Genomic DNA, 26314 nt, shown 5'->3' on the forward strand with positions numbered 1-26314 from the left:
CCACCCCCTCCGACACACTGCTTCCTGTCTGGTCCAGTGGTGAACCTGAGCTTGAGGCATCCAAGTCACCTTCCTTCGTCCCTGGTTCTAAACCTCTGTTGTTAAATACTCTATCAACCAACTACTGGGCAAAGTACTGTCCACTAACTGGTTGCATCACAGCCTAGTTTGCTAATTTGAGCACTCAGAAATGCAGCAGGCAGCAAATATATCCAGGTCCATCACAGGCTCTGACCTTCTATCTACCGAGGCCATCTATGTGAGGTGCTGCCAGCATGATAAAAGGGCCCCATCTTCCTGGTAACAACTTTGGGCAGAAGCCTGAAGACCACCATTTCCAAGTTCAAGAACAGCTCATTTTCAATAGCTGTCAGGCTCTTGAATCTCCCCTTCTTAGACTAATCCTGGACTGCTTCAACCCCACAAAAAGAAACATCTGCATTATTGTAATGACAATTGTTCTACTCGCACTATAAAAAATGAGAAGATTAATTCTTTGTATTTATTGTCTCTTTCTAATTTAATGTATACCTTTCTCTTGATGAAATATGCCTATTCAGTTGCAGCAGGTAAGAATTTTAGTGAATATGTATGTTGTATAATATGAATGACAATAAACTGATGATCTTTATCATGGAGGTTCCCAAGTCAACCGGCCCTTCTGCTTTGTTTTTACCTCATAAATTTCTCTCTGATAGTTTAATGAATTAACATACTTTAGTTTTCCTTTGGCCTCCAGTGGTTAAGAGTAAACAAGAGAGAATGCAGACACTGGAAAACTGCAGAAAACAAAAAAAAGTTGGAAAATCTTAGATCAGACAGTATCCAGGACAGCCAATGTTTCGGGCCAAAACCCTCTATCAAGGCATGTCAACATTTTGTGTGTTTCTCAGCGCTTGACGTCCTGCTTTGCGGAAACTGCCAAAATGTTTGGCCTGGAAGTCAGCCTGAAGAAAACTGAGGTCCTCCATCAGCCAGCTCCCCACCATGACTACCAGCCCCCCCACATCTCCATCGGGCACACAAAACTCAAAACGGTCAACCAGTTTACCTTTCTCGGCTGCACCATTTCATCAGATGCAAGGATCGACAATGAGATAGACAACAGACTTGCCAAGGCAAATAGCGCTTTTGGAAGACTACACAAAAGAGTCTGGAAAAACAACCAACTGAAAAACCTCACAAAGATAAGCGTATACAGAGCCGTTGTCATACCCACACTCCTGTTCGGCTCCGAATCATGGGTCCTCTACCGGCACCACCTACGGCTCCTAGAACGCTTCCACCAGCGTTGTCTCCGCTCCATCCTCAACATCCATTGGAGCGCTTTCATCCCTAACGTCGAAGTACTCGAGATGGCAGAGGTCGACAGCATCGAGTCCACGCTGCTGAAGATCCAGCTGCGCTGGATGGGTCACGTCTCCAGAATGGAGGACCATCGCCTTCCCAAGATCGTGTTATATGGCGAGCTCTCCACTGGCCACCGTGACAGAGGTGCACCAAAGAAAAGGTACAAGGACTGCCTAAAGAAATCTCTTGGTGCCTGCCACATTGACCACCGCCAGTGGGCTGATATCGCCTCAAACCGTGCATCTTGGCGCCTCACAGTTTGACGGGCAGCAACCTCCTTTGAAGAAGACCGCAGAGCCCACCTCACTGACAAAAGGCAAAGGAGGAAAAACCCAACCCCAACCAACCAATTTTTCCCTGCAACCGCTGCAACCGTGTCTGCCTGTCCCGCATCGGACTTGTCAGCCACAAACGAGCCTGCAGCTGACGTGGACTTTTTACCCCCTCCATAAATCTTCGTCCGCGAAGCCAAGCCAAAGAATGAACAGATTTCAACAATTATTCAATTCTTTTAGTTTGTTTTAGAAATTACTAATGCTCCCGTTGCTTCTTTCCCATTGAGCTAATGCTTTTATTCATTAGTTTATTTCCTATTATCAACTTTCCCATCCTCAACTTCCTTATTTGCTTCACCCAAAGTCAGTTGATATGGGTAATAATGCAGAGGTCGATACCCTCCAGATCTTGTTCCTTAATCTAGGTCCCATTTTTGTTCTTCAACCAAGACCTATTATTCAATCATTCCTATGTTGATGATCCCTCTACAGACAATGACTGAATACCGACTGTCCCCCACTAAGAGCTTTCCCAATTGTTCTTAGATATTTCTCATTCTGGACCACGAGGCACTCCTTTTCCTTCTGCCCTCGACTTATATAATTCTATATGGCTACCATTTTTATGTGACTCTGGGAAGTCGCCATCGTTAAGATGCATAGCCAGCATTCTGGCTTTCTCGTTGGTAATATTTATCCATCTCAGCTTCTGCTGAGTGAAACATTGTTAACACATCAGAAATATGCAGCACATATGGCATGACTTTTTTTGTATTTGAAGGTTTAGATTCAACAATGTACACCTGTGTCACACAATGGCACATATCAAAGCACTTCAGAGTGATTATACAAAATGTGAACACCAAGCTACTTACAAGACTTATGGCCAAGGTACTTTGGTGAGCCAAAGAGACTAATTTAATGATGTATGACTATGGCTCTCATATACAAAGTAAGATGATCACACACGTGAACCAAAGGGATCATCTTCAAGGAGGGAAGCAACAAAACAAGACATTTTGAAGAAGATGGTGCTTTTGGCTCAAACAAATGAAGGAAAGGTCTCCATAGATGAGCATGGAATCGAGGATGACCGAATCATCAAATATCAGAACACGGAGAAGCCATTGTTCTACTGAGCAGTGTCAGCCCTCTGGAAGAACTTTTTGATTAGTCCTGTTTCCTTGCTTGTTCAACATGTGGGTAGAACATTTCTCATTAAATAGTTAACACATTTCTTTGAGAACAACATTGTTAAATGTTTCTCACACGCTTTTAGATAGTGCATTCCAGATTTCACTGCCAAAACAATTCCCCTCACTCCTAGTTCTTCCGCAAATTAGCCTTAGTCTCTCATCTGCAGATTATTTATTACAAACTTAATGATTTTGAAAACCATTATCTTAAAAAAAAATCTACTTTTCTTATATATTTTACTGTCTTTAGATATGCAAAACATACTTCACAACTAGAGAAATATTTGAGTGAAACATTGTGAAAACATCAGAAATATGTAGCACACTTGCCATAACAAACCCCCACAAATGTGATAATGGCCAGAAATCTCTCTTTGGGAGAGGATGAAAGATAATTATTGGTCAGGACACTGGGGAGAAGAATCCTGCAGTTCTTCTAAGTCCGATCATGACATCCTTTCCATCTGAAATAAAACTGACGAAAACTGCAGCAGCTTCCCTCCTTTTGCTGCAGATCTGAGATGCTGAGGCAAGAATTAAGTGTGTGTTGATCTTGGAAGCAGATGGAGATGAGAGATTGCAGATGCAGGGAAGGGGATGCTATGCCAGGATTTGAGTACAAATGATAATTTTAATACCAAATCTGAACATAGGCCAGCAAGAATAGGAACATGGGAAAATACGACTGGAAAGGGAGAAGAATTTTGGAGGAGCTCAGTATTTCAAAGGGTGCAAGAAGAGGGAACAGCCTCTGCAGGTACTAATGGCAATGGAATTTTTAAAAAATCCTGCAAATGCTGGAAATCTGTTATCAAAACAGAGAATACTGGAAATGCACAGAAGGTCAGTCAGTATTGGTGGGAAGAGAAACAATTCAACTTGACTTTGAAGGCAATTGTATGAATTCATACCCTACCACAGTAACTGGGAAACATAACTCCAGATTCATTTAATTAATTTAAAAAGCCAGCATCAATATTGATGATAACGAAGCTAACAGGTTTTTACAAAATCCCAACTGATTCATAATGATTTTTTAAATTTTAAATTAAATTTTAATTTTTTAAAATTTAGATATACAGCATGGTAACAGGCCATTTTGGCCCATGAGTTCATGCTGCCCAATTTACACCCAATAAACCTACAACCTCTGGTACATTTCGAATGGTGGGAGGAAACCGAGCTTCAGGGAAAACCCACGCAGACACAGGGAGAATGTCCTTGCAGACTCTTTGCAGACAGCGTGGGATTTGAATCCCAATCCCAATCGCTTGCGCTCTAAAGGCCATGCGATAACTGCTATGCCAACCATGCAGGATACTTCTCCCCAGTGACCTGACCAATCATTATCCTTCATCCTCTCCCAAAGAGAGATTTCTGGCCATTATTACATTTATGGGGGTTTGTTATGGCAAGTGCACTACATATTTTTTTGGGGAAAGAAATTGGAGATCCTTCCCTGATCTGGCCCCAATGTTTCAACAGTTTCAAACAGATCAAAAACTCTTCAAGCATGGAGTTGGGGTTCAGCAGAGGAGCTAAGGCAGAGTTGAATCAAGTGATGCAAGAATCTAAAACTCAGATACATAGCACGCAAAGATGGCCAATACTAGTCAGGCAGGTGGAGCCTGGCTGGACAATGGGATGCTTTGAAAACAATTAGAGAGCTGGCTGTTCTCAGCAAAAAGGTGGATCTTTTGAGTTCTTGAGGAAGTTGGCTAAATTGTAGGTAGAGCGAGGGGCTAGTATAGTGTAGTCGGGCTTTACAATATGATGGGAAAACAGCAGAAGAAATAATTTAGCAAAAAACTGACACACAAAATATGTCTGAAAGCAATGAAGGTCCCAGCAGCATTTGAATGAACAATAGAACACATGCTGATGATGCTCCTGCACTGATTGGCACCCGGAGACTTTGCATATGCGAGAAACTAGCTATTAGCATTGATAAGCTGCGGTCCTATGACTGGTAAAATATTATACAGCAAGCGTACTAACTTAGAGATACTTTGTATATGCGAGGAACTAACTATTGGATATAAAAAGATGAGGTCTTTTATGATTGGTGTAACTTTATTCAGTGTGCTACGGATCAGGATAAAAAAGAATGTATTGTAGCTGATCGGGGGGGGGGACGACTTTTGTCACTAACTCCTGAGTGGCATTTCAGTAGTAGCGGTGAATGAAAGTAACCCAATCTGCAGATTAAAGAATGATCCAACCAAGACTGTAGTTGAAGTCAGTTCTTTCGTGCGAGCACCCTGTGGACCCGGTATCCACATTCTGGGTGATGATGTTGCCTGGATGAGAAACAGGAAGGGGTGGGAAAAAAACAAGGTTCAATCCTTGTGGAGAATTCGAGATAGAATGGACAAGTCATCTGACAGGCCTCCCGTTCATGACCTCCCAATGGTTTGTGGCCATAACAGGCTCTGCTTCACTGACAAACTCCATCCTTTTATGAAATCTGCCCAATTCACCCACCACAAGAAAGCACTCCACCACGAGATCAACACTCAATGAAAGTTCTCTCCAACCACCTCTCAGATTCTCGTTCAATCTCCTCTCCAACATCTCCCATTTCCACCCTAGACTGAGTCAGAGATACCAATCCTTACTGAGGCAACCAAGGGCCAGGATGAACTCGGCAGAGCCTTGATTGCTGGAAGAGGAGGACATGATGTGGGAGATTTAACTCCCAGTGCTTGGCGTGGGACTTCATTTACTGGTGGGTGGAAGGTCTGGTGATGGCTGAGGGACTCCCCCGATCCCCTCAACTTCTGTCCCACAAAGAAGGTAAACACTGGAAGTTTGTCCTCTGTGTTGTGTGTTTCAGGTACAAAAGCAAATAACACTTACGTTATACTTGTGTATATGGCAATCAGCTCCTCATTGATTCAAACTGCCAGCCCAAAACTTGAATGCTCCAGGCTAGTAGACAGACTATTGTTGCTGATAACTTGATACTTTGGAAATTAAACCAGACGTGCTTTCATGTGGAACGAACAGGCCCTTTGGCCCACTGAGTCCATGCCAATCACCAACTGCTCACTTGCATCAATCCTATTTTGTTCTCCCCAGGTTGTCTCAGTTTTTGCCACTCACTTGCACTTTCAGGACAATTTATAACATCCTCTGAGATGTTGTAGGAGACTGGAGCACCTATACACTCAGAAGGAGCAGGTGCAAACTCCACACAGACAGCACCAGAGGTCAGGATTAAACCCAGGGCACTTGAGCTGTGAGGTAGCAACTCAAGGAGCTGTGCCACTTTAATGCCTGTGCCATGAAAATATGGCAAGCAGCAGAGAGACCAAGTCACAGGCATTTTCTCTAATGAAAAGTAAATCTAACCTTCCCAAACAACAGAGCATAGCAGCACATAATGTGAATTAATATGAAAGAATGGCAGTATTACACTCCCATGAATTTTTCAGGCTGAACATTGTATATTCAGCACTTCTGTGAAATAATACCTAGCTGTATATCATTGTGAATAATCTTGAATCCACTTGTACAGTGTTGACATGGGCACTCGGTCTTGTACAGTTACACTCAAACATCCAGAAAAATTATTACCACTGCCTTATTTTGCTGTAATTTTTAAATGGTGGAACTAAAAGTCTGTTAAAATTAATTACCAGAAGCTCCAACTTTGAGCAATACACAAATGTGCTGGAAAACTCATGTCAGGCAGCATCCAGAGGAAGTCAAGCGTAACCCCAGCTTTGAAGCAGTAAATTTTCTCAACAATCCTCCCTCTTCCTAGAATCCAACTTCCACCACTCATTTGTTTGTGGATTGTGGGAATTGCTGAGCTGCTGGATCATCTGAGGGGCTACTTGGGTTCAATTTGAGTTTGGTTTTGGGCTACAATGGAGCCAGATCAGGAAAGGACCTCCAATTTCTTTCCCAAAGAAATGGTTATTAATCAGTTGGGATTTCATGAAAACCTGTTATTGATGGTGGATGTTTAAATTAATTAAATTATTCTGGAATTATGCTCCCCAGTTACTGTGGTAGGGTACAAATTCATACAGATGGCTTCAAAATCAAGTTGAAAACCTTGGAGGAATAGGCTATTCGCTTCCAGGACTGAAAGCATAAATTGTTTTTCTCTCTCCACAGAAGCTGCCTGACCTGCTGAATGCTTCCAACTATTTCAGATTTGCAGCATATGCAATTTAATATTCACATACTTCAAGTGTGGTTTCTCTAAGCCTTGTACAATTGTAGCAAGACAACTTTGCTCTTACACTTGAAAAATCCCGCAATGAAGGTGAACATACCATTTGACTTCCTCACTGTTTTCAGTGGATACCCAGATCCCAGTGTATATCAACACCTCTTTAATAAATGGTGCACCTCTTTAATACACAGTAAATAAATAATACTCTGCTTTTCTGTAATTTTTTAAAAAGTGGATAATATTCCGCCTGAAATTTGTCCACACCCTCAACTTGTCCAAGTCATCTTGAAGCCTCTTCCTTGTAACTCACAAAAATGTTCAAACTCAGTTCACAACAGGCAAGCAGTATGATAAAGATTCTGGATGTCCTGGCGAATGACATCACTTCAGTAGACCGCTCCAAGTTAGCACCAACTCCTTTCAATGGTCTGTCCCTTACTCAATATGTGGCTAAGTGTGTGCCAACCTCCTAGAATCTCGCTGCATGGTGACACTCGAATGCTGCCATGTCCAGCTTTGCATGATCGATTATAGAACTTTATAAGATTGCTTTTGCTTTGTCATATCCAGAGATATTAAGAGCTCATCTTGGCATTACAAGGAAACTGAGTGTTTGAAACAAAACAAGCTCTATTGCTCCGAAGACCATCTTCTGTAGAAACCCCTCCATATTTTCATTTTTGTTAATATTCAAATCGTACATTATTCTTTCTCTCCAAACTGGGAAATCTTCAGTTGCACTTGAACTTCACATCTACCAGTCCCAAACTTGCAGCCACATTAATTAAGAGCCATGGGCAAACCATGCTAAGCAGGAGACATCTCTTGTTCTGCACTGCATTCACCATCAAAATCATGGTGTTGCCATTCTTGGACTTCAACAAGCCAAAGTGTACACTATAAAGGAATAGGAGCAGTTATACAGTTGTAGGTATCAAAGAATGTTGCCAGGAGATTAAATCCACAGACCAGGTAGTTATTCATCTCTAGATTTCCTCTCCTATGCATTTCAATCTTAACGTAGGGAATGAGAGGTGGTAGGGGAAAATCTTCATCCTTTTCTTAAACAATGAGCCACGCTCAGCCCTTTTGGGAGAGGGGCCATAATGTTGTTGGCCTCTGGATTTTGATTCTTGTGTATTGTGAGGCATCGAATCATTGTTAATCTGATGAGGGGCTGCAAACCTTGAGAGGTCTTACCTGGTTTCATCAGTTGCCATGAAAAAGACGTCACCAGGGGCATCGATCCTTTTCAGCTGCCTACACTTCACTGGTGGCACCACACCAGCTCGTGGAGCTCTGATACTGGCCGGGTAAGATCTCCCATTGACTATAGAGTTTCGAGCAGGTCCCTGCAGGAGGGCAGAGGACAATAGTATGGGTAACTGGGAAAAATAAATAAAATGGCCTCCAGATGTTTTTAGTCTGCGAGCCAGAAATATTATGTCCTACAACAACTCAAACACCATCAGGTGGATCAGAACTGGTAAGAATTATTGTTTCAAATCCAAACAAAGGGCAGAGTTAAGGTGTTGGAAGATAAGGCACTTCCTATCTCCACATTTAACTCTTCATTGGGAAGCCCAATAATTGCTCAGAAGACTCCACCCCCGCCTCACCCTCCTCAATGCCACTGGGTAACATGAAAAGGGACTCTTGTTTGATTCTGTACACTCTTTATTTAGTTAAAGCAGTCTCTGGTTACAATTTCAGTTGTGCTCCAGTCTCCAATTCCAAATGGATCTTGTTTCGCTCTTGGGGGAGGGGATCAGAAACAGAGCATGTTAAAATTCATCAAATTCTGCCTAAGTTCACTGAACTTTCTAGGTCCACAGGATTTTGCTGGCACTCACAAGCTTTTATATAAATTCATCAGATTTCACTGAAGTTCATTATATTTGTCAGATTTAGCAACATTTGACCCACACCACTCAGTGGTCCTTTGAAAGCACAGGTCAGCTGCACCTTTGAAAGTACAGGTCAGCTGCAATCCCTCTTGCCCGTGGGTTATTTGATAAAGTCATGATATCATCACAGTGGGGTTGATATCCAAACATCAATTCTTAATTTCACATAAGCTCTAAATACCCTGATGTGTGTGCTTTCTCTCTTCCATTAGCTCTGTGCTGAGGATGTTTTCTTCCCACTCTATAACCCCATCTCATCCATTTCTTGGAAACTCAGTCATGTCCATGAACAAAACAGGAACCTTTGCCTCTTCCAGACACTGACTCATCAGACGTACTTTTACCTATAGATAATGTACAAGTCTTGATGATCTTGCACTTGGTTTTAATTGATTCTTCCTGAAAATGTACTGTCCTATAGCACAGGACAACATTCAAACTGAATAACCTCAGACCCAGAGAAAACCCTGCCATCCAGTGGTGTGAAATTTAATTAAATAGAAAATTACATTTCCATGGTAAAGAGAGACTGGAAATGCTGGAAAACTCGAGCAACATAGAAAATGCTGGAGAAACTCAGTGAGTCAGGCAGCATCCATGGAAGGCAATAGATAGTCAAAGTTTTGGTTTGCAACCCTTCATTAGGAATGGGAAGAAAACCAAATAAAGGAGTGGAAAGAGCATGGCTGTCATGTGATTAGTGAATGCAGGTAGGGGGGAGGGAAGAAATGGGGAAGCTAGGTTATAGGAGGAAGAGGAAGTGGACAGAGGAAAATAGGAAGGAAGGGGGTGGGAGGGGGGAAGGTGTGGGTGAGTGGAAGGTAGAGAGGGGAGAAGGAAAAGAAGATGAGAAATCAAGCCAGAGAGAACAAGGAAAGCAAGACTTGGGGGGTGGGGGGTGGTGTTAAGAGAACAATGCGGGGTGGTTACCAGAAATTGGAGAAATCTATGTTGAATCTGTCTGATTGGTGATTGTCAAGACAGAATACAAGGTATTGTTTTACAAATATGCATGTGGCAAATTTCTATCACCAAACACAACTTTCTGAAGTCAGTGGAGATGTCAAACCCATGGTGTGAACTGTCTGGTTGACTCTTTTGCCCACACCTATTGTTTTAGACTATTCATAAAGGGCCATGAAAAACTGTTCAACCATACAGCTTCAAATACATCATGCTTGAGAAGGATACATACTTAAAACATCCCACAGATTAACTTAAACCACAGACAACACCAAAGCTGTTGATAATGCAACCACAGGTTCATTTGCTGTGAACTTCAGTTTCACTTACTTGTTGTAAGTCTACCCACCTTCCTCATCCTGCCCTCATGAATACATACAACTGCAGATGGTAAGTCAGAGGATAACTGGATCCTTGACTTCCTCGTCAGAAATTATAAGTACAAATCAGAAACGTCTCCTCCTCAGTGATAATCAACACAGGCACTCCTCGTGGATGCGTGCTCAGCCCACTGCTCTACTCGTTCTATATTCATGATGGTGTGGCTGGGTGCAAGCTAAAGGCCATTCACAAATTTTCTGATGGTCGTAGGCAGAATCACAGACTGCAAACAGGAAGTGTACAGTAGTGAGATAGATCAGTTAATTGAGTGTAACAACCTCATACTCAACATTAGCAAAACTAAGGAACTGATTGTGGACTTCAGGGGTGGGGGGGGCTGGGTGGAGTCGGAGAACATGAACCAGCCCTCACTGAGCGGTCAGCAGTGGAAAGGGTTAAGAACTTAAAATTCTTGGGTGCCAACATCTCTGAAGATCTGTCCTGGGGCCTCCAAATCGATGCAATCATGAAGGGGGCTTGAGTTTGAGATTTGGTATGACACCAAAGATTCTTGCAAATTTCTACAGGTGTACTGTGCACTGCGGAGAACATTCTGACTGGTTGCATCACTATCGACTATGGAGGTGCCAATGCATACAAGAGGAAAAGACTACAGAGAGTTGTGAACTCGGCCAGGGCCATCATGGGCATCAGTCTTCATTGCATTGAGGAAACAGCCTCTATCCTCAAGGACCCTCACCACCCAGGTCATGCCTTCTTCACATGGCTACCCTTAGGAAGGTGGTACAAGATCCTGATGATGATCACCCACCAGTATAAAAACAGTTTCTTCCCCTCTGCCCTCAGATTTCTGAATGGATAATGAACCACAGACACGACTTCATTTTTCTCTTCTTTTGTACTATTTTTTTTAACCTTTATACTAATATTTGCACCTGTGGTGCTGTTGCAAAACAACAAATTTCATGGCATATTCATGACAATAAATTCTGATTTTGATGAGGATTTGATGTTGGTTGCAAATTTCACACAGAGCAGCAGTCACAAGACGTTAAACTGACCACTTTTCTGAGAGGCAAAGGTAATACATAATGTTCCCCATGGGGGTACCTTGTTGGGTAGATTAAATCCCATTTCCACTCCATAGCACCTCCTCGTCCTGCTCCTGGCACGTCCCTATTTGCAGTTGTCCCTGCTGCATGTGAGATGGAAGAGTTTAAGAATGTCACACACTTTGAATCAAAGAAAACCAGTGCAGGACTGGCCAATTCTGCCCTTCGAGCCTACTCCATCATTCAATACCATCATGGGTGATTATGCGACTTGTTTTCTCTCCATACCCCTTCCACCTCTCATTCCCTACGTTAAAATTGAAATGCATAGGAGAGAAAGTGGCAATAGATTGGGATATGGGGAAGTGCAGAGAGACCTAGGGGTTCTTGTGCACCAGTCACTGAATGCGAGCATGCAGGTACAGCAGGCAGTTAAAAAGGCAAATGGTATGTTGGCCTTCATATCAAGAGGGTTTGAGTATAGGAATAAGGATATCTTACTGCAGCTGTACAGAGCCTTGGTGAGACCCCATCTGGAGTATTGTGTGCAGTTTTGGTCGCCTTATTTGAGAAAGGATGTTCTTGCAATGGAGGGAGTGCAAAGGCGATTCACCAGGCTGATACCTGGAATGGCAGGAATAACTTATGAGGAAAGATTGCATAATTTGGGATTGTACTCGCTGGAGTTTAGAAGATTGAGAGGGGATCTCATAGAGACCTATAAAATTCTTGCAGGACTGGACAGAATTGATGCGGAAGGGACGTTTCCAATGGTGGGGGAGTCCAGAACCCGAGGCCATGGTTCGAGGATAATAGGCAAATCATTTAGAACTGAGATGAGGAGGAATTTCTTTACCCAGAGGGTGGTGAATCTGTGGAATTCATTGCTACAGAGAGCAGTAGAGGCAGGTTCATTGAATATATTTAAGAGAGAATTAGATATATTTCTTCAGTATAAGGGAATTAGGGGTTACGGAGAGAAGGCGGGAACGGGGTACTGAACTTTAAGATCAGCCATGATCTCATTGAATTGTGGAGCAGGCTTGAAGGGCCGAATGACCTACTCCTGCTCCTATCTTCTATGTTTCTATCCCTTTAGCCAATAAGGGCCACATCCAATTCCTTTATGAATATATCGAATGAACCAGCTGCAACAACTTTCGGTGGCAGGGAGTCACACAAGTTCACAGCCCTCTTAGACTTAAAGGTTTCCTCCTTCTCCTGAGACAATGGCCCCATGCTGGACATCCCCAATATCAGGAACAACCTTATAACCTGTCTAATCTTGTGGGAATTTTATGTCTCAATGAGATCCTCTCTTGTTCTTCTAAATTCCAAATGAGTGTAACCCATCATTTGTCAGTCCTGCCATCTCTGGAATCACTCTGGTGAATTGGACAGTGAACTGAAAATACATTCAACTGCAAACTCTCTCCTAAAATGGATACATTAATAAATAGAAACACAGCACAGTAACAGGCCATTTCGGCCCACGAGCCCATGCCGCTAAATTATACACAATTAACCTACAACCCCTGGTACATTTTGAATGGTGGGAGGAAACCGGAGTCACCGGGGAAAACCCATGCAGACACAGGGAGAACATTCAAACACCTTACAGACACCACAGAATTCGAACCCCGGTCATGATTACTAGCGCTGTAAACGTGATACCCGCTGCACCAACCGTGTTGCCCCATTTAAGTAAGGTAAAATATCATTGTTCCTGGAACTTGACAGACAGTAGGACAAGCATGTCAGCATTTTCCTGTAGCAAAGGAAGGGGTATTCTTGAGGTAGGACATGTGCAGGCCATTTTCTTCCTTCCTGGTTCTCCCCTCCATCTTAGAAACACTGGAAAGTTGCATGGTGAAGATCCTGTGCCAATATATCCCGTATTTTCTCATCTTACTCCCACCACAGCAGGTTCACTCTCCACTTCAGAACCACAAACTATCATGGGGCGATGAAGGCTTGGCTGTAATTGATCTCGCACTCAAACTCTCAGGTAAGATACAGAAACTTGTGTGCATTTCAGCAGTTGGGATAGGAGGCAATATCCAAGGAGAGTTCTTCCTCACTTGAGTAGAGCTGAATATAGTCCAGGTGCCAGTCCTCTGTAGGACAAGGGGGTCATACAAAATCAGTTGTGAGGGAGTGAGATGAGGATTTCAATGAGGCAGAATACAGAACAAGGCCCACAGGCTTATGTAAACAAAGAATGTTAGAAACATTTAAAAACTGTTAAAGGTCCTTGACAGCTTTGACAGATTGTTTGCAGACCTCAGCTCCAACTTCTACCGAAGCCTTTCAGAATCAGAGCCCCATGGTTTCCCTGCATTCAGCACAACTGCCAAGACTTTGCGGCGCTCTGCAAAGATCATGTAAAATTCCATGGGCATCAGCACCAGGTTCAGGGAGGATGTGAGGTACAACTCAATTGTGAGCTTGGTTCAGGGAAACGCCCATCTCCCATTGGATGCATGCAGGAGTTAAGCATGCAGCTCCAGTTTGGTTCTTTCTGCATGAGTGCACATTGTGGAGGCCTTTGTTTTCAACACGTGTTAAACCAATGAGAAAGCCACTGATGATCAAAGCCATGACTCCTGCTCTATCTTCCACTCAGACACTCACCCTGATTCATGATGTCACAGTTCATAGGGGCCTCCTGGATGCCCAGATGAGTCTCACTTACTCACAGGACTGCTGATTCATTTCTCCAGGAGTGAAAATGGATCCACGGATGTAAATCTGCCAGCCTGCCTCAGGATAAGAACAGTTCAACACCAGACACACTGTTCCATTAGCATGCCTGCTGTTAACTACCAGCAACCATTGCAGGTTGCTGCAGTTCAGACACATGATGACAGAGTGAAGTGGCTGAGGTTGTTGTTCATGGCCTGTTGATTTCCTACACTGAAGGTCAGCATTCCACCATCACCTGAGCATCAGGACAGATGGGCATCAGTGATCTGGACTACCAGTAATTTGTTTTATTTTATCTATTATATGACGAGTAAAGTTACAAAAGCATACATCTTAATTTGTTGGAAAGGCACACAACACAAAGACCAGAGAAAAGGTAAGGGTGGTTGAACCTTTGAACATGTCATTCTAGTACCTGTCAGTAATAGACTGTTCATATTAAGTTCAGAAAGACAGGGTTGCCTATGCTGTGATCTCTTTTCCTCTTCCTCCTCCTCATGCTCTTCTTGACAAGCAATCAGTGGAGTTTTGCAGGCCTTCAGAATAATACTGGATCAGGCACTTGGATAAGGTTCCAGAGGCAGAATCTATAATGTTCCTTGTGACATGTGACTTTTATTGTTGGCTCTCTTCTCGTGCTCTGGATTTCCAAACTACGACGTGGTGAAATAATGCAACAGCAAGCCTTTGTCTGACATACCCTAGTGGCACAGAATCTAGTGTAGGATGAAGGAATCCTGGCACTTGACAAGAATAATAGGTGCCTGCCACTACACAATGACACAAGGGAACCCATTTAGTTGATGAAATTCAGATAAGCAGCTCACTAGACAACAAAGTCGAGATCTTTACAAGAAGTCCAGGTATAACCTGCAGAAGGCCATCTCCGAAGCAAAGTGGCAATTCCAGAGGAAACTAGAGACAGAGACATGACAGCTGTGGCAGGGAGTCCAGGCCAGTACAGCCTACAAAGCGAAGGCAAACACTACAGATGGCTGAAATGATTCACTACCCAATGAGCTGAATACCTTCTATGCTCGCTTTGAGAATAACCAAACAATGTCCACTGGAATCCCTGAAAAGACTGAAGGCTGAGGACCCTGTGATATGTCTCTGAGGATGACGTCAAAACATGAGGCCCTGATGACGTACCTGGCAGGGTACTGAAAATATGCGTCAACTCACAAGCCGGAATGTTCACGAACATTTTCAACATCTCATTGTGCCAGTCAGAGGTTCCCACCAGTTTCAAAATGGCATCAATCATCCCAGAACCCCAGAAGAGTAGAATGAGCTGCCTCAACGACTACTGCGCAGTAGCACTAACTTCTACTGTGATGAAATGCTTCGAGAGGCTGGTCATGGCCAGAATTAACACGTACCCAAGTAAAGATCTGGATCCAGTGCAATTCACCTATCATCACAATCGCTCCACAGCAGACGCAATATCTCTGGCTCTCCACTCAGCTCTGGATCACGTAGAAAGCAGCAACTCATACATATGGCTGCTCTTCATCGACTACAGCTCAGCCTTCAATACCATTATTCCCCTCAGTGATGGTCAAACTCTAGGCCTCTGTATCCCACACTGCAACTGGATCCTTGACTTTCTCATCAGAAGACCACAGTTAGTCCAAATTGGAAACAAAGTCTCCTCTTCACTGATCATCAACACAGGCGTACCCCAAGGATGCGTGCTTAGCCCACCGCTCTACTCATTATACACCCATGACTGTGTGGCCAGGCACAATTTCAATGCCATCTACAAATTTGCTGATGACACCACAGTTGTTGGCAGAATCACAAACAGCAATGAGGAAGCGTAACATAGGGTGATAGATCAGCTTGTTGAATGATGTAATGACAACAACCTTGTAAAGACTGTGGACTGCAGGAAGAAGTCAGGGGAACACGACCCAGTCCTCATCGAGGGCTCAGTAATGGAGAGGGTAAAGAACTTCAAATTCCTGGATGTCAACATCTCCACTTTGATGCAATCACAGAGAAGGCTCGCCAGTGGCTATACTTTGTGAGGGGTCTGAGGCTGTTTGGTATGTCACTGAACACTCTCGTAAACTTCTACAGATGTACGATGGAGAGCATTCTGGCTGGTTGCATCACTGCCTGGTATGGAGGCGCCAACTCTCAGGACAGAGATAACCCCAGAGGGTTGTTAACTCGGCCTGCGTCATCACAGGCACCAGACTTCACTCCATCAAGGACATCTACATGAGGCGTATCTTAAAAAAGCAGCCTCTATCCTCAAAGACCCCCACCACCCAGGCCATGCCCTCTTCACTCTATTTTCTTTTTCTTTGGCTTGGCTTCGCGGACGAAGATTTATGGAGGGGGTAAAAAAGTCCACGTCAGCTGCAGGCTCGTTTGTGGCTGACAAGTCCGATGCGGGACAGGCAGACACGATTGCAGCGGTTGCAAGGGAAAATTGGTTGGTTGGGGTTGGGTGTTGGGTTTTTCCTCCTTTGCCTTTTGTCAGTGAGGTGGGCTCTGCGGTCTTCTTCAAAGGAGGTTGCTGCCCGCCAAACTGTGAGGCGCCAAGATGCACAGTTTGAGGCGTTATCAGCCCACTGGCGGTGGTCAATGTGGAAAAAGGTACAGGAGCCTAAAGACGAGCACTTAGCAACCCAAGGACAGCTTCTTTCCCGCTGCCATCAGATTCCTGAATAATCAATGAACCAAAGACACTGCCTTACTTTTCGTTCCCTATAATTGTTTTTATTATTTTTTTATAGTAATGTCGTAAGCTTGTTATAATATGTATGTTTGCACTTTGATGCTACCGCAAAACACCAAATTTCATGACTTGTTCAATGTAATAAATCTTGATTCTGATTCTGAGGTTATGGCCAATGTAGCTTTGAGGGAGCTTGCAATTCATGCAAGCCTGTGCTCTTCTAACCTGTTTGATTCTAGAGGATGTAATTCAATAACGTCGTTTGGCCACAGCATTCAGTTCTGCAGTATGTTTTTTTTTGCATAACCCTAATGTCAAATCGATTTTGTTGTGACACAATTTCTGAAACAACCACTGGCATTGCTTTTAGTAAGCCCACTACTCCTGACACCATCAGAAGTTTACAGTCTCCTAAAGTTTGACAATAAACTCAGTTTCCTCGTTAACTCAAATTCAACATAGGTTCATCACATACAACAGACAATACACCAAATGATCCTTCCTGTGTCAAACACAATGTTCACATTTTGTGGTCTTGACATAATTCTCTTACTTTCTAACAGCCTTTACGGACAACTTGCAGATGCTGGGATTGTCATGCAATGCTCAAAAGTGCTACAGAACCTCAGCACTTCATGTTTATAGTAAGCAAAGGAAAATAACCAATTTTTTTTAGATAGGAGCCTTTTGTCAAGGAATGAGCAAAAAAAAAACAGGCAGGTGTCCAGGTGTCTGAATAAAAGGTGGGGGAAGGAGAGAAGAGGAAGGAAGAATGGGTGGGGGGTGGGGGTGGCAGGAAAGCACAGACCAGCAGGTGGATCTGGATGAGAAAAATGCTGAGAAGTGATAAGGGAAAGGATTTTATCAGCAATTTTGTGTATTGCTATACAGGTGGGCTGTGCATTGTGAGTATTCTTCATCAAAGGACAAGAATTGATGCTCAAACTTTGAACATGCCTTATCACCCACCAAAGGCTAGGCCCTGACACCAAATAGGAAATGGCCAAGACACTTGCCCTTTGTGTACAATTTACAGAAAAACAGACTTTAAAAAAAAAATACAGATATACACTGGAAGAGGCATGCGTATCAAGTGTCCCAACCGTTCCAGATTGCCTGGAAAGTTCCAGAAGCTTAAAATAATTTCTGACTTCAAAGAGGCAAATCTGTGACAGACTGTGCGTTGTGTTGGTTGCTCGTTCCAAAGTACAGATTTTCTTAATTCTCAAACCCTTTCCGTCTCCATTTGAGGAGACAAATTATCCACTGACATTTCTGGCAAGCTCACTGACTCTCACAGCTCTCTGAACTACATCTCTCCCCACTCTGTCTCTTGCAAGGACACTATTCCTTTCTCCAAGTTCCACCCTCTCTGATGCATCTGTTCCTGGGAGTTGCTCTTCTGCTCCAGCACAACCAAAATGTCCTTTCTTCAAGAAACATTCCTTCCCAAGCACCCCCCCCCAAACTTTACCCCATAATTAATAATGCCATAATCGCATTTCCCCTATTGTATGAACTTCTGCTCTCATCCTGCCTCCCCCCAGAGAGAACAAGGACAGCTCTGGTCCACATTCCACTCCACCAGTCTGCATTTGGCGCATCATTCTCCTCACTTTCGCCAACCATAATGTGATTCCACTTCCATCCACAATTCCAAGTTCCATAGGGACCACTCTTTCGATGATCCCCTGGTTTATATTTCTCGCCCCACCCATCCTCCCACCTATGGACGCAGCCTGCTGCAAATGCAGTAGGTTCAAAACTTATCCTCGCTTCTCCCCCTTCACCTGAATCCAGAGTCATAAACAAATCTCCTCGGTGAGGCAGAATTCCACTGTATTACACTGGACATGGCCTCCTCTAGGCCAGTGAGACCGAGATGGGGCAACAGCTTCGCTTAGCAACTGTACTGCCCTTGGGTGAAAGTTGGGATCCCAGTTACCAGCCATTTTAATTCCCTCACAAGCATGTATGTCCTCCGGCTCACCCATAATGTCAGATTCTGCCTGGCTATCTTAAAACCCAAAAGCATTGTCATTAAACTTAACAATTTTAGGTCATCGCTACCCCTATCCACATTCTCTTGGGTCTTCTTCCCTATCTCTCTCTCCCCACCTTTCCCATCTTAGTTTGTCCAGCATCCTATTACCTCTTGGCTCCTCTCCACCTTCCCCTTTTATGGTTGCTGTCAACGATTCCCAACTTAATCTTGAATAAGGATCCTAATCTGAAACATTGGCTATCCACCTCTCTCCAATGGGTGGTGCCAGACCAATTGAGTCCCTCTAACTTACCTTATTTCTTTGCCATAGAATTTTTTTGAATATTCTCACGACATGGTTTAAGACATCAAATTGCATTCATTAGACACATGTTTAAATCATTATATCAATTGAAGATGATTTTATCTTTTGAGTTTTTTTAAAAATTAGCCACTCTGTTACTTGTATGAATAATGGTTTTAGTGGTAACAATTTGCCTCTTCTAAATTTAATGATTGAATACTGTCTTCTATCTGACTGGTTAATTTACCTATTCTAAAAACAAAAAAGCATTTAATTTGGACGCCTGAAGATCAACATTTGGAACAATTCAGGTCAACCCTTCCCAGGACAGATGTGGAGGTTTTTGAAAGGGTATAGAAGAGATTTACACTGCCTGAATTAGACAGCATGCATTGTCAGGAGAGACAGGGCAAACCTGGGTTGTTTTCTTGGGAGTGACAGGTTGACAGAAGACCTGATAGAAGTTTCTAAGATGATAAGGGGCATACATAGGGTAGATAGTCAGACTCTTTTTTCTCCAGAGTGAGCATGTCAAATATACTTGGACACACCCTTACAGTTACCAGATGTGGGACATCATTTAAAAGAGATACAAGGGGTAGTGGTGGAAGCAGATACAATGGTAGGGATCAGGGGCCTTCAAATAGGCATGAGTATGTAAAGATGGAGGCATTAGAATCATGAGCAGACAGAACAGATGTTGTTTAATTTGGCTACACACATTGCGGGCTGAATGGCCTGTGACTGTGCTCTCCTGTTTGCATATTCAATGTTCTCCATCATCAGACTCATCAACAAACTCAATCAGGGACTCATTTGAGGACTCTGACTTCTGCCCTTTGTTTCTTTTTCTTTTCTGTATTGCACAGTTGATTACTGTACATTTGTTTACATGTAAATTGTGTGCAATTTACACTACCAATAAGTGGTAATTTTGCCTCGCCCACAGGAAAAAGAATCTCAGGGTTGTATGTGATGTCATGTAGGTACTCTGACAATAAATCTGAAATGCAACTTATCTGAGATTTGTCCAAATTCTGGCCAAGAGGTGTCATTTTGTCTTATTCAAGGGAAGGCAATAATAATTTCTGGGATTGTGGACATTGCTTGTCCAATGGAGGAACCTGGTCCTGGAGAATAATTGTCCAATGCCATGGACAGAGACACTAGATAGAGAACAAAAGGTAAAAGCAACCCTTGCACCAGGTTGGTTGGAAGAAATATCCAGCGTTAACTCCAGGAGTTGGAAAGATTTCTTAGGAGTAATTTCGAGAGAGTCCTTGCAATAACTCTACTCAGAGAGAACCAGGTGCTGCTCTGTCACAGAGGGAAATTCTCTGTAAAAACAAAAATAAAACTGCAAGAGTGAAAGGCTTGGATTTGTGCAGTGTCTTCATGACCATAGTTTGACACCTTTTATATTTAATCAACTGCTGTGATGTGCCACAAGTTCCCAAGTCAGCAATGGAAAAAGCAATCACCTGTGGTCTTTCAGTGGAGCCACAGCAGCTTTTCTAAAAAGGATCTCACTTGAAAAACATTGTCTCTGCCATTCCACGAACTATGCTGATGCATCAGCCTAAATGTTAAAGTATCTGCAGCTGGACTTAAACCTTCGACCTTCTGACTCATGCTGAGTTCTACCACTGGGCCACCATCGAAACCTAAAGGAGGGATATGGAGAAGGGAACAGGGCAGAAGCCCTTGACAGTTAGTGGAATTGAATGGGGAAGAGAAATCCAGTGACAAAAAGTCCTGAAAGTTTAAAAACTTTTCCTTTTGAAATGTCTAAAACAAAGCCGAATGAATAAAAAAACATGTGGAGAGCGCTGCAAAGCTGTAGCACGTGCACATTAGCGGCAAAGAGAAACCAGTGACCTGAGAAGCCAGTGACTTATCACAGAAGTGATGAACTGATGTCCCAGGTCCAACCATCGACAACCCTTCATCCACAGCCACATGTCTGTCCTGACTGCATGCCCCTCCCCTGTGCCCATCCTGGCACCTCACCCCTCCCACGCGCCCGTCCTGGTCCCTCACCCCTCCCGTGTGCCCATCCTGGCCCCTCACCCCTCCTGCGCACCTGTCCTGGCCCTTCACCCACACACATCCGTCCTAGCCCCTCACCCATGTTGGTTAGAGCAATCCTATTACCGTGCCAACAACCCAGGCTTGAATCCAGTGCTGTCAGAAAGGGGTTTGTATATCCTCTCCCCGAGATCTGTGTGGGTTCCTTCTGGGTGCTTCAGTTTCCTCCCACCCTCCAAAAATATGTACGAGGTTGTAGGTTAATTGGAGTATATGGGTGAGTGGGCTGGAAGGACCGTGTTGGATCACTAAAATTAAAAATAAAAGTTCCCCATTCAAAATAGTTCTCATCTACAAGTTGAAAGATGTGGTCAAGTTTGAGCTGATGCAGCATTTCATTTGTCAGGCAAGCCCATGTCCAGCAGGGAATATCTAACCACCTTCCCCTGAAGGACTGCCCTCGCCATCAGACCCTGTTGGAGAGGGGAAAGTTGTCACCATTAATCAGATATCTCACTTAAGACTAGAAACTCAGAGCTGGATAGTCTACATTGCACGACTCACCTCCTGACTTCTTACAGCCATCCTCAAAGAGTTATCACAGCGATGGTATAATCTCCGTGGACCAGAGCCTGCTCATGCAACAGCACTGAACAGGACTGACACCATTCAGGGCAAAGTAAACCATTGAATGGCATCTCAACCACCCCACTGAACATTCACCCAATGTATCAATGCAAAAAGGGAGTGCAAAGAGCATCCGTAGCAATCTCTCAGGCTTCATGATCAATGCCTCCCAAGTCTGCAGCCTGAACAACCTGGATGGAAAACTGCAGTGAATCCAGGGGAAAGCCACTGCTTGCATACTACCTTTGAAGATACTCACAATGAAGCTTTGGAAGAGGATTACAGTTCCTTTATTATTTGATCAAGGTCCTATAGCTGACAATGCAGTGAGTACACCTCAACCACAAAGACTACAGTGGTTCAAAAAGATAACTCGTTAGCATCTTCAGGAATGGAAACCAAATTAAACTTTATCAAATGCCCACATCTCATGAATGAATTAAAAAAATCATACTTGGGCATCTTAGGAACAGGAAGTGGATAGCAGACCAGAGGCTTTTCTGCAACAGGCCTCAAGCTCAATCGAACACATGACATCTGTGAAAGACAGTTATGCCAGGTCCCACAGGTGGATGAGTGCTCCTGTAATCTCGACAGTCTTCGAGCTCTCTACCACAGAAACGGGCCCTTTGGCCCATCGTGTGGATGCTGACCACAAAGTACCCCATTCATTAGCATAATCTGTATAGTCCACCATACCTTGGTGTTCCAAAGGTACCTTACAAATGCATCGGAAGTACTTCTGTCCACCATCCCCTCAAGCCACACATTCCAGGTATCAACCATCCCTTCGGTGAAAATAATTCCTCATCAAATCAGCACTAAATCTTTTCTCTCTTGTCTTAATCCAACATCCTCTGGTTATTGACAACTCCACTAGCTTGGCCACTGCCCTGATATTTCTGAAATGGGATTTGAGGTGCTCTGCCTACAAAAAATATTTTAGCTTTACTGGAAATATTCAAACCTTTCATTCAACAATATGCATGTTCGTAAACCAAGCTCAAGGGTTGCAACCATAAAAGAAAATAATTAACATTACTGAACATGTTGCAAAGAAGACATTTGAGCAAGGACTTCACCTTCTTTGTTGAACAAGCATATCGAAATATTCAGCAAATTACAGGAAAGTGCATCCCACATGTAACAACTTCCAAATACTGTCCCTTACCATCTGTCTCCCTTGTGTGTGGTTCATCATACCTGCGAAAAACCAAAAGATTTATTAAAGTCGATGGTTCCTTTGCTGCCATGTACACAAAAACACAAGATTCTGTTTGCTTTTCTTTCTTTTTAAAATATTTTTATTGTTTAATAAAAGCCCTTTACACAAGGTATACTAATGATTACATAAATCATATCATTCAGGACATCAAATTCTATAATTATAATAATTAAACAATTAAATCATTACTCATACTATGTCCAAAAATAATATTGAATACAAAAATTATACAAATACATGTAAAATTCCCTTATACAAGATATTTTATACTTCTCTGATGTGATCATGTTGTTCTGTGATACGATCCTTAATCTGTAGTTTAATTCCTCTTTCTTAATAATAAAAAGGAAAAAAAATCACTAATAATCTACCCCCTCCCTCTAAACAAGGTTATCTGTATATATTGAAAAACATGAACTGAATAACAGCCCCCCGGAACCCCCGGAGCATCCACACCACTTCAATCCTCAGATTATGATAATAATCCATGAGTGGATCCCATGCTTTTGTTTGCCTATAAATGTGAGATCATGGTATTATTCTGCTCTGTATCAATAGACTCTTCTCTTGACATAAACAACCACATGTAGAAAAGGAGCTCTAACCACCCCACTTGATATTCCAGGTACAATTGCTGGTTCTTGTCTGTAAACATTGAATCATATGGCATAGGATGCTGCCATTTGGCTTATGCTGGGACCAGCTCTTCAATGTCCAATTCAGCCTACTACACTGCTCTTTCCCGATTACTTGCCATATTATCCCCCTTCAAATGAAAAGTTTACACTAAATTGGTTTCTTCCATTCCTTGTTAAATCTTAATAACTCAGTGCAAAACGAAGATGGCCTGTTGAATAATTTCAATGTTTTTGAGTGTGAGTTGAGGCACCAGTTGTCAATGTTAAGAATTCCTAGATCAGTACAGTTGCATGCCAAATAAAATTCTCTTAGCACTGTTCCAACATTGTTTCAATAACTTGAGCAGCACTTATTGACAGAAGGCTGCTCATTCTTGCACCATCTTTCAGTTACATTAAAATTGATCCACACTTCCATTTTATGAATTTATTTGCCCCATTTTAATCTTTACCATAATATTCCAATGACCCTACCATCTTTTGCCTTTTGGAGTGTAATCCTAAGTTTCCCATGTGACACTTTCCCGGATAGAATCATCACTCAATCTGCTAAACGCAAAGGAATGCAAGTTTATGCAAGGAGCTATAAGGAGAGGTTGGACAAAGAGTTTTTTTTTCCCCCTTTGGAGCATCAGATGCTATGGGGAGATCTGAAAAGTTGATAAAATTATGAGAGGTATTGATGAGGGTGACTGCCAGAATCTTTAACCTAGGGTACAAATGTTAAATTTAAAATGAGAGAGGAAAAGTTTAAAGGAGATGTGTGCGCTATGTTTTTTTTTGCAGTGTCAGGTATCTGGAATGGGCTGACAGGTGCAGTGGTGGAAGCAGAAACAATGCTATGGTCAAGAAAGAGCATCAATGCCTCTACTACCTCAGAAGCCTGAGGAAATTCGGCATATCCTCAGTGTCCCTTCGTAATTTCTAGAAAGATCATCAAAGTATTCTGTCCAAATGCATCGCAGCTTAGCATAGAAACTGCTCTGCCCAAGACAGCAAAAAGAAAGCAACCTCCACTCCCTTGACCCAACCTTCTCTCCCGATGTCCCAGTCAAGCACACAATACGTCCCATCCTGATCACACTTTCTTCTATCTCCTCCTGTCAGAATGAGTTTAAAAGCATGCACGCCCACATTCAAGGAGGGTTCTACCTTTTTTATTAATTTCTAGGAATGGACCTCCCATTTCCCATTGGTATGCGATGCCTTGTACTGCTAAGCTGTATTTTCCTCTTTAACATTAAACTCTGCACTTTTATTTTTATTGTAACACTGTTTTCATTCTTGCACTACCTGATACACTATGTGGAGGTTTACTTGCCAAATTGTAAGCAAGACCAAGCTTTTCCACTGTATTTTGGGATACATGGCAATGAAGAATTCAATTCACTTCTTCGCCTGAGCCCAACAAACTTTCTATTTCAACACCACTCTATTTCCGCCAGGTGGAATATTTACTCACTCAAGTATCGACACCACAGGCTTACTTCTAAAGTCATCAGCCAGTTGATTCAACACTGATTTGTCTTTTGTGTGGATCATAAAAGATTTATGTTAGAAGAAGGGAGTTGTCGAAGTTAGGAAAGGGGAATAAATTGTACTGCTGAGTGTATGTATTTGTATACTTCCATGAACTGGTAACCAGCAAGTCCCAGATACATAAAGTAGGATCCAGGCATAGACACTGTTTCAGGAATGTTAAAGGGGAACAGGTTCAGATAAACAGGTTAAGAAATGCACAAACACAAAGATAAACTGACCCAAGCATACATGCAAAATATAATCAGATAAAGAGATTGGCATATGTAAACAAGAAAGGGAAGTATTGACACAAGTTAGGGGAAGAATACAGAGACATATAGTGAAAGAAACACAGAGAGACACAATAAAAATAAAAAAATTGCTTTCACTGCACTTTAAAGCTCTTACCCTTATAAGGCATCAGCAAGCGTTTCTTCGTGTTTCCTGGGAAAGGACAGTAGAAAAATGTAACCTATTCAAATCATTCACAGATTATTGCCTGCAGATTTAAGCGGCCACAATATTGCAATGGTTAACCTTGATTTCAATGCTCTGAAAATTCACAAGATCTGAATTCTGGTTCGGAATTAGCAGACCTTGGAATAGGTTGAAAATGTTGGCAGTGGCATTACTGAGAGGTTGTACGCTTTCTTTTATTAAAGGAGACTGTGTCACTGACATGGCCACAATTTATTGCTCTTGGTATTAATATATACAGTACGTGTTGATACATTTCCAAGACATGATGGTGGGTATTTTGGAGGGGAACCTGCAATTGGTAGTGCTTCCACCATTCTATTACAGTGGAAAGAATTTGTTCAGTGCTGTTGGTAACCAAGACAAGAAAACATAGTGGATTTAAAAAGGTAACAACCAGAAATATATTTTAAAGCAAGATAACTTTGTAAGGAGCTGTTTGATTGGTTGCTGGGGAACTTGCTTGAGGGCTGAGCTCGTCACTCAACATGCTGTGGTATTTATGCTGATATTTACAAGATATAAACACAACTTGGAGACCTGCAGAGATTCAGCACAAGATCAAAGCTTTTGGTCCACCATGTCATCGTCCACCAATTCATCCAAAACTAATCCCGAATTTTATGATTCTCTCCATATTCCCTGATTCTATCCACACACACACACAATTTAGTGACCAGCTAGCCTATCAACTCATGTTTTTGGTGCGTGGGAGGAAACCAGAGCACCCAAGGTAAATTGCATCACTGTTTACAGAAATCAATGACTCCCTCTTCCCAACAACATCACTTAATCATTCCCACACCCATCAGGCCAATTTCTCCAATGTAGCTTGGTT

The 26314-nt window shown here is 42.7% G+C and overlaps 1 protein-coding gene across 15 annotated transcripts in view; it reads right to left on the minus strand.

The window, feature by feature from the left end:
- The window catches only part of mta1 (metastasis associated 1), a 166994-nt gene that overhangs the window by 8441 nt on the left and 132239 nt on the right, over positions 1 to 26314 (minus strand). For 6 of the 15 annotated variants that reach the window (XM_069917205.1, XM_069917203.1, XM_069917202.1 and 3 more), the window contains 3 exons: positions 25408 to 25443; positions 22787 to 22818; positions 8211 to 8362 (listed from right to left, as the gene is read on the minus strand). In XM_069917205.1, coding sequence (XP_069773306.1) covers positions 8211 to 8362; positions 22787 to 22818; positions 25408 to 25443 — 220 coding nt within the window. Of the gene's footprint in view, positions 1 to 8210; positions 8363 to 11332; positions 11418 to 22786; positions 22819 to 23110; positions 23173 to 25407; positions 25444 to 26314 lie in introns of those variants that run through there. The other 9 variants (XM_069917207.1, XM_069917209.1, XM_069917210.1 and 6 more) reach the window with 9 other exon arrangements.

This window comes from Narcine bancroftii, chromosome 2 (genome assembly GCF_036971445.1).
Source record: "Narcine bancroftii isolate sNarBan1 chromosome 2, sNarBan1.hap1, whole genome shotgun sequence".
In the NCBI taxonomy this organism is placed as follows: domain Eukaryota; kingdom Metazoa; phylum Chordata; class Chondrichthyes; order Torpediniformes; family Narcinidae; genus Narcine; species Narcine bancroftii.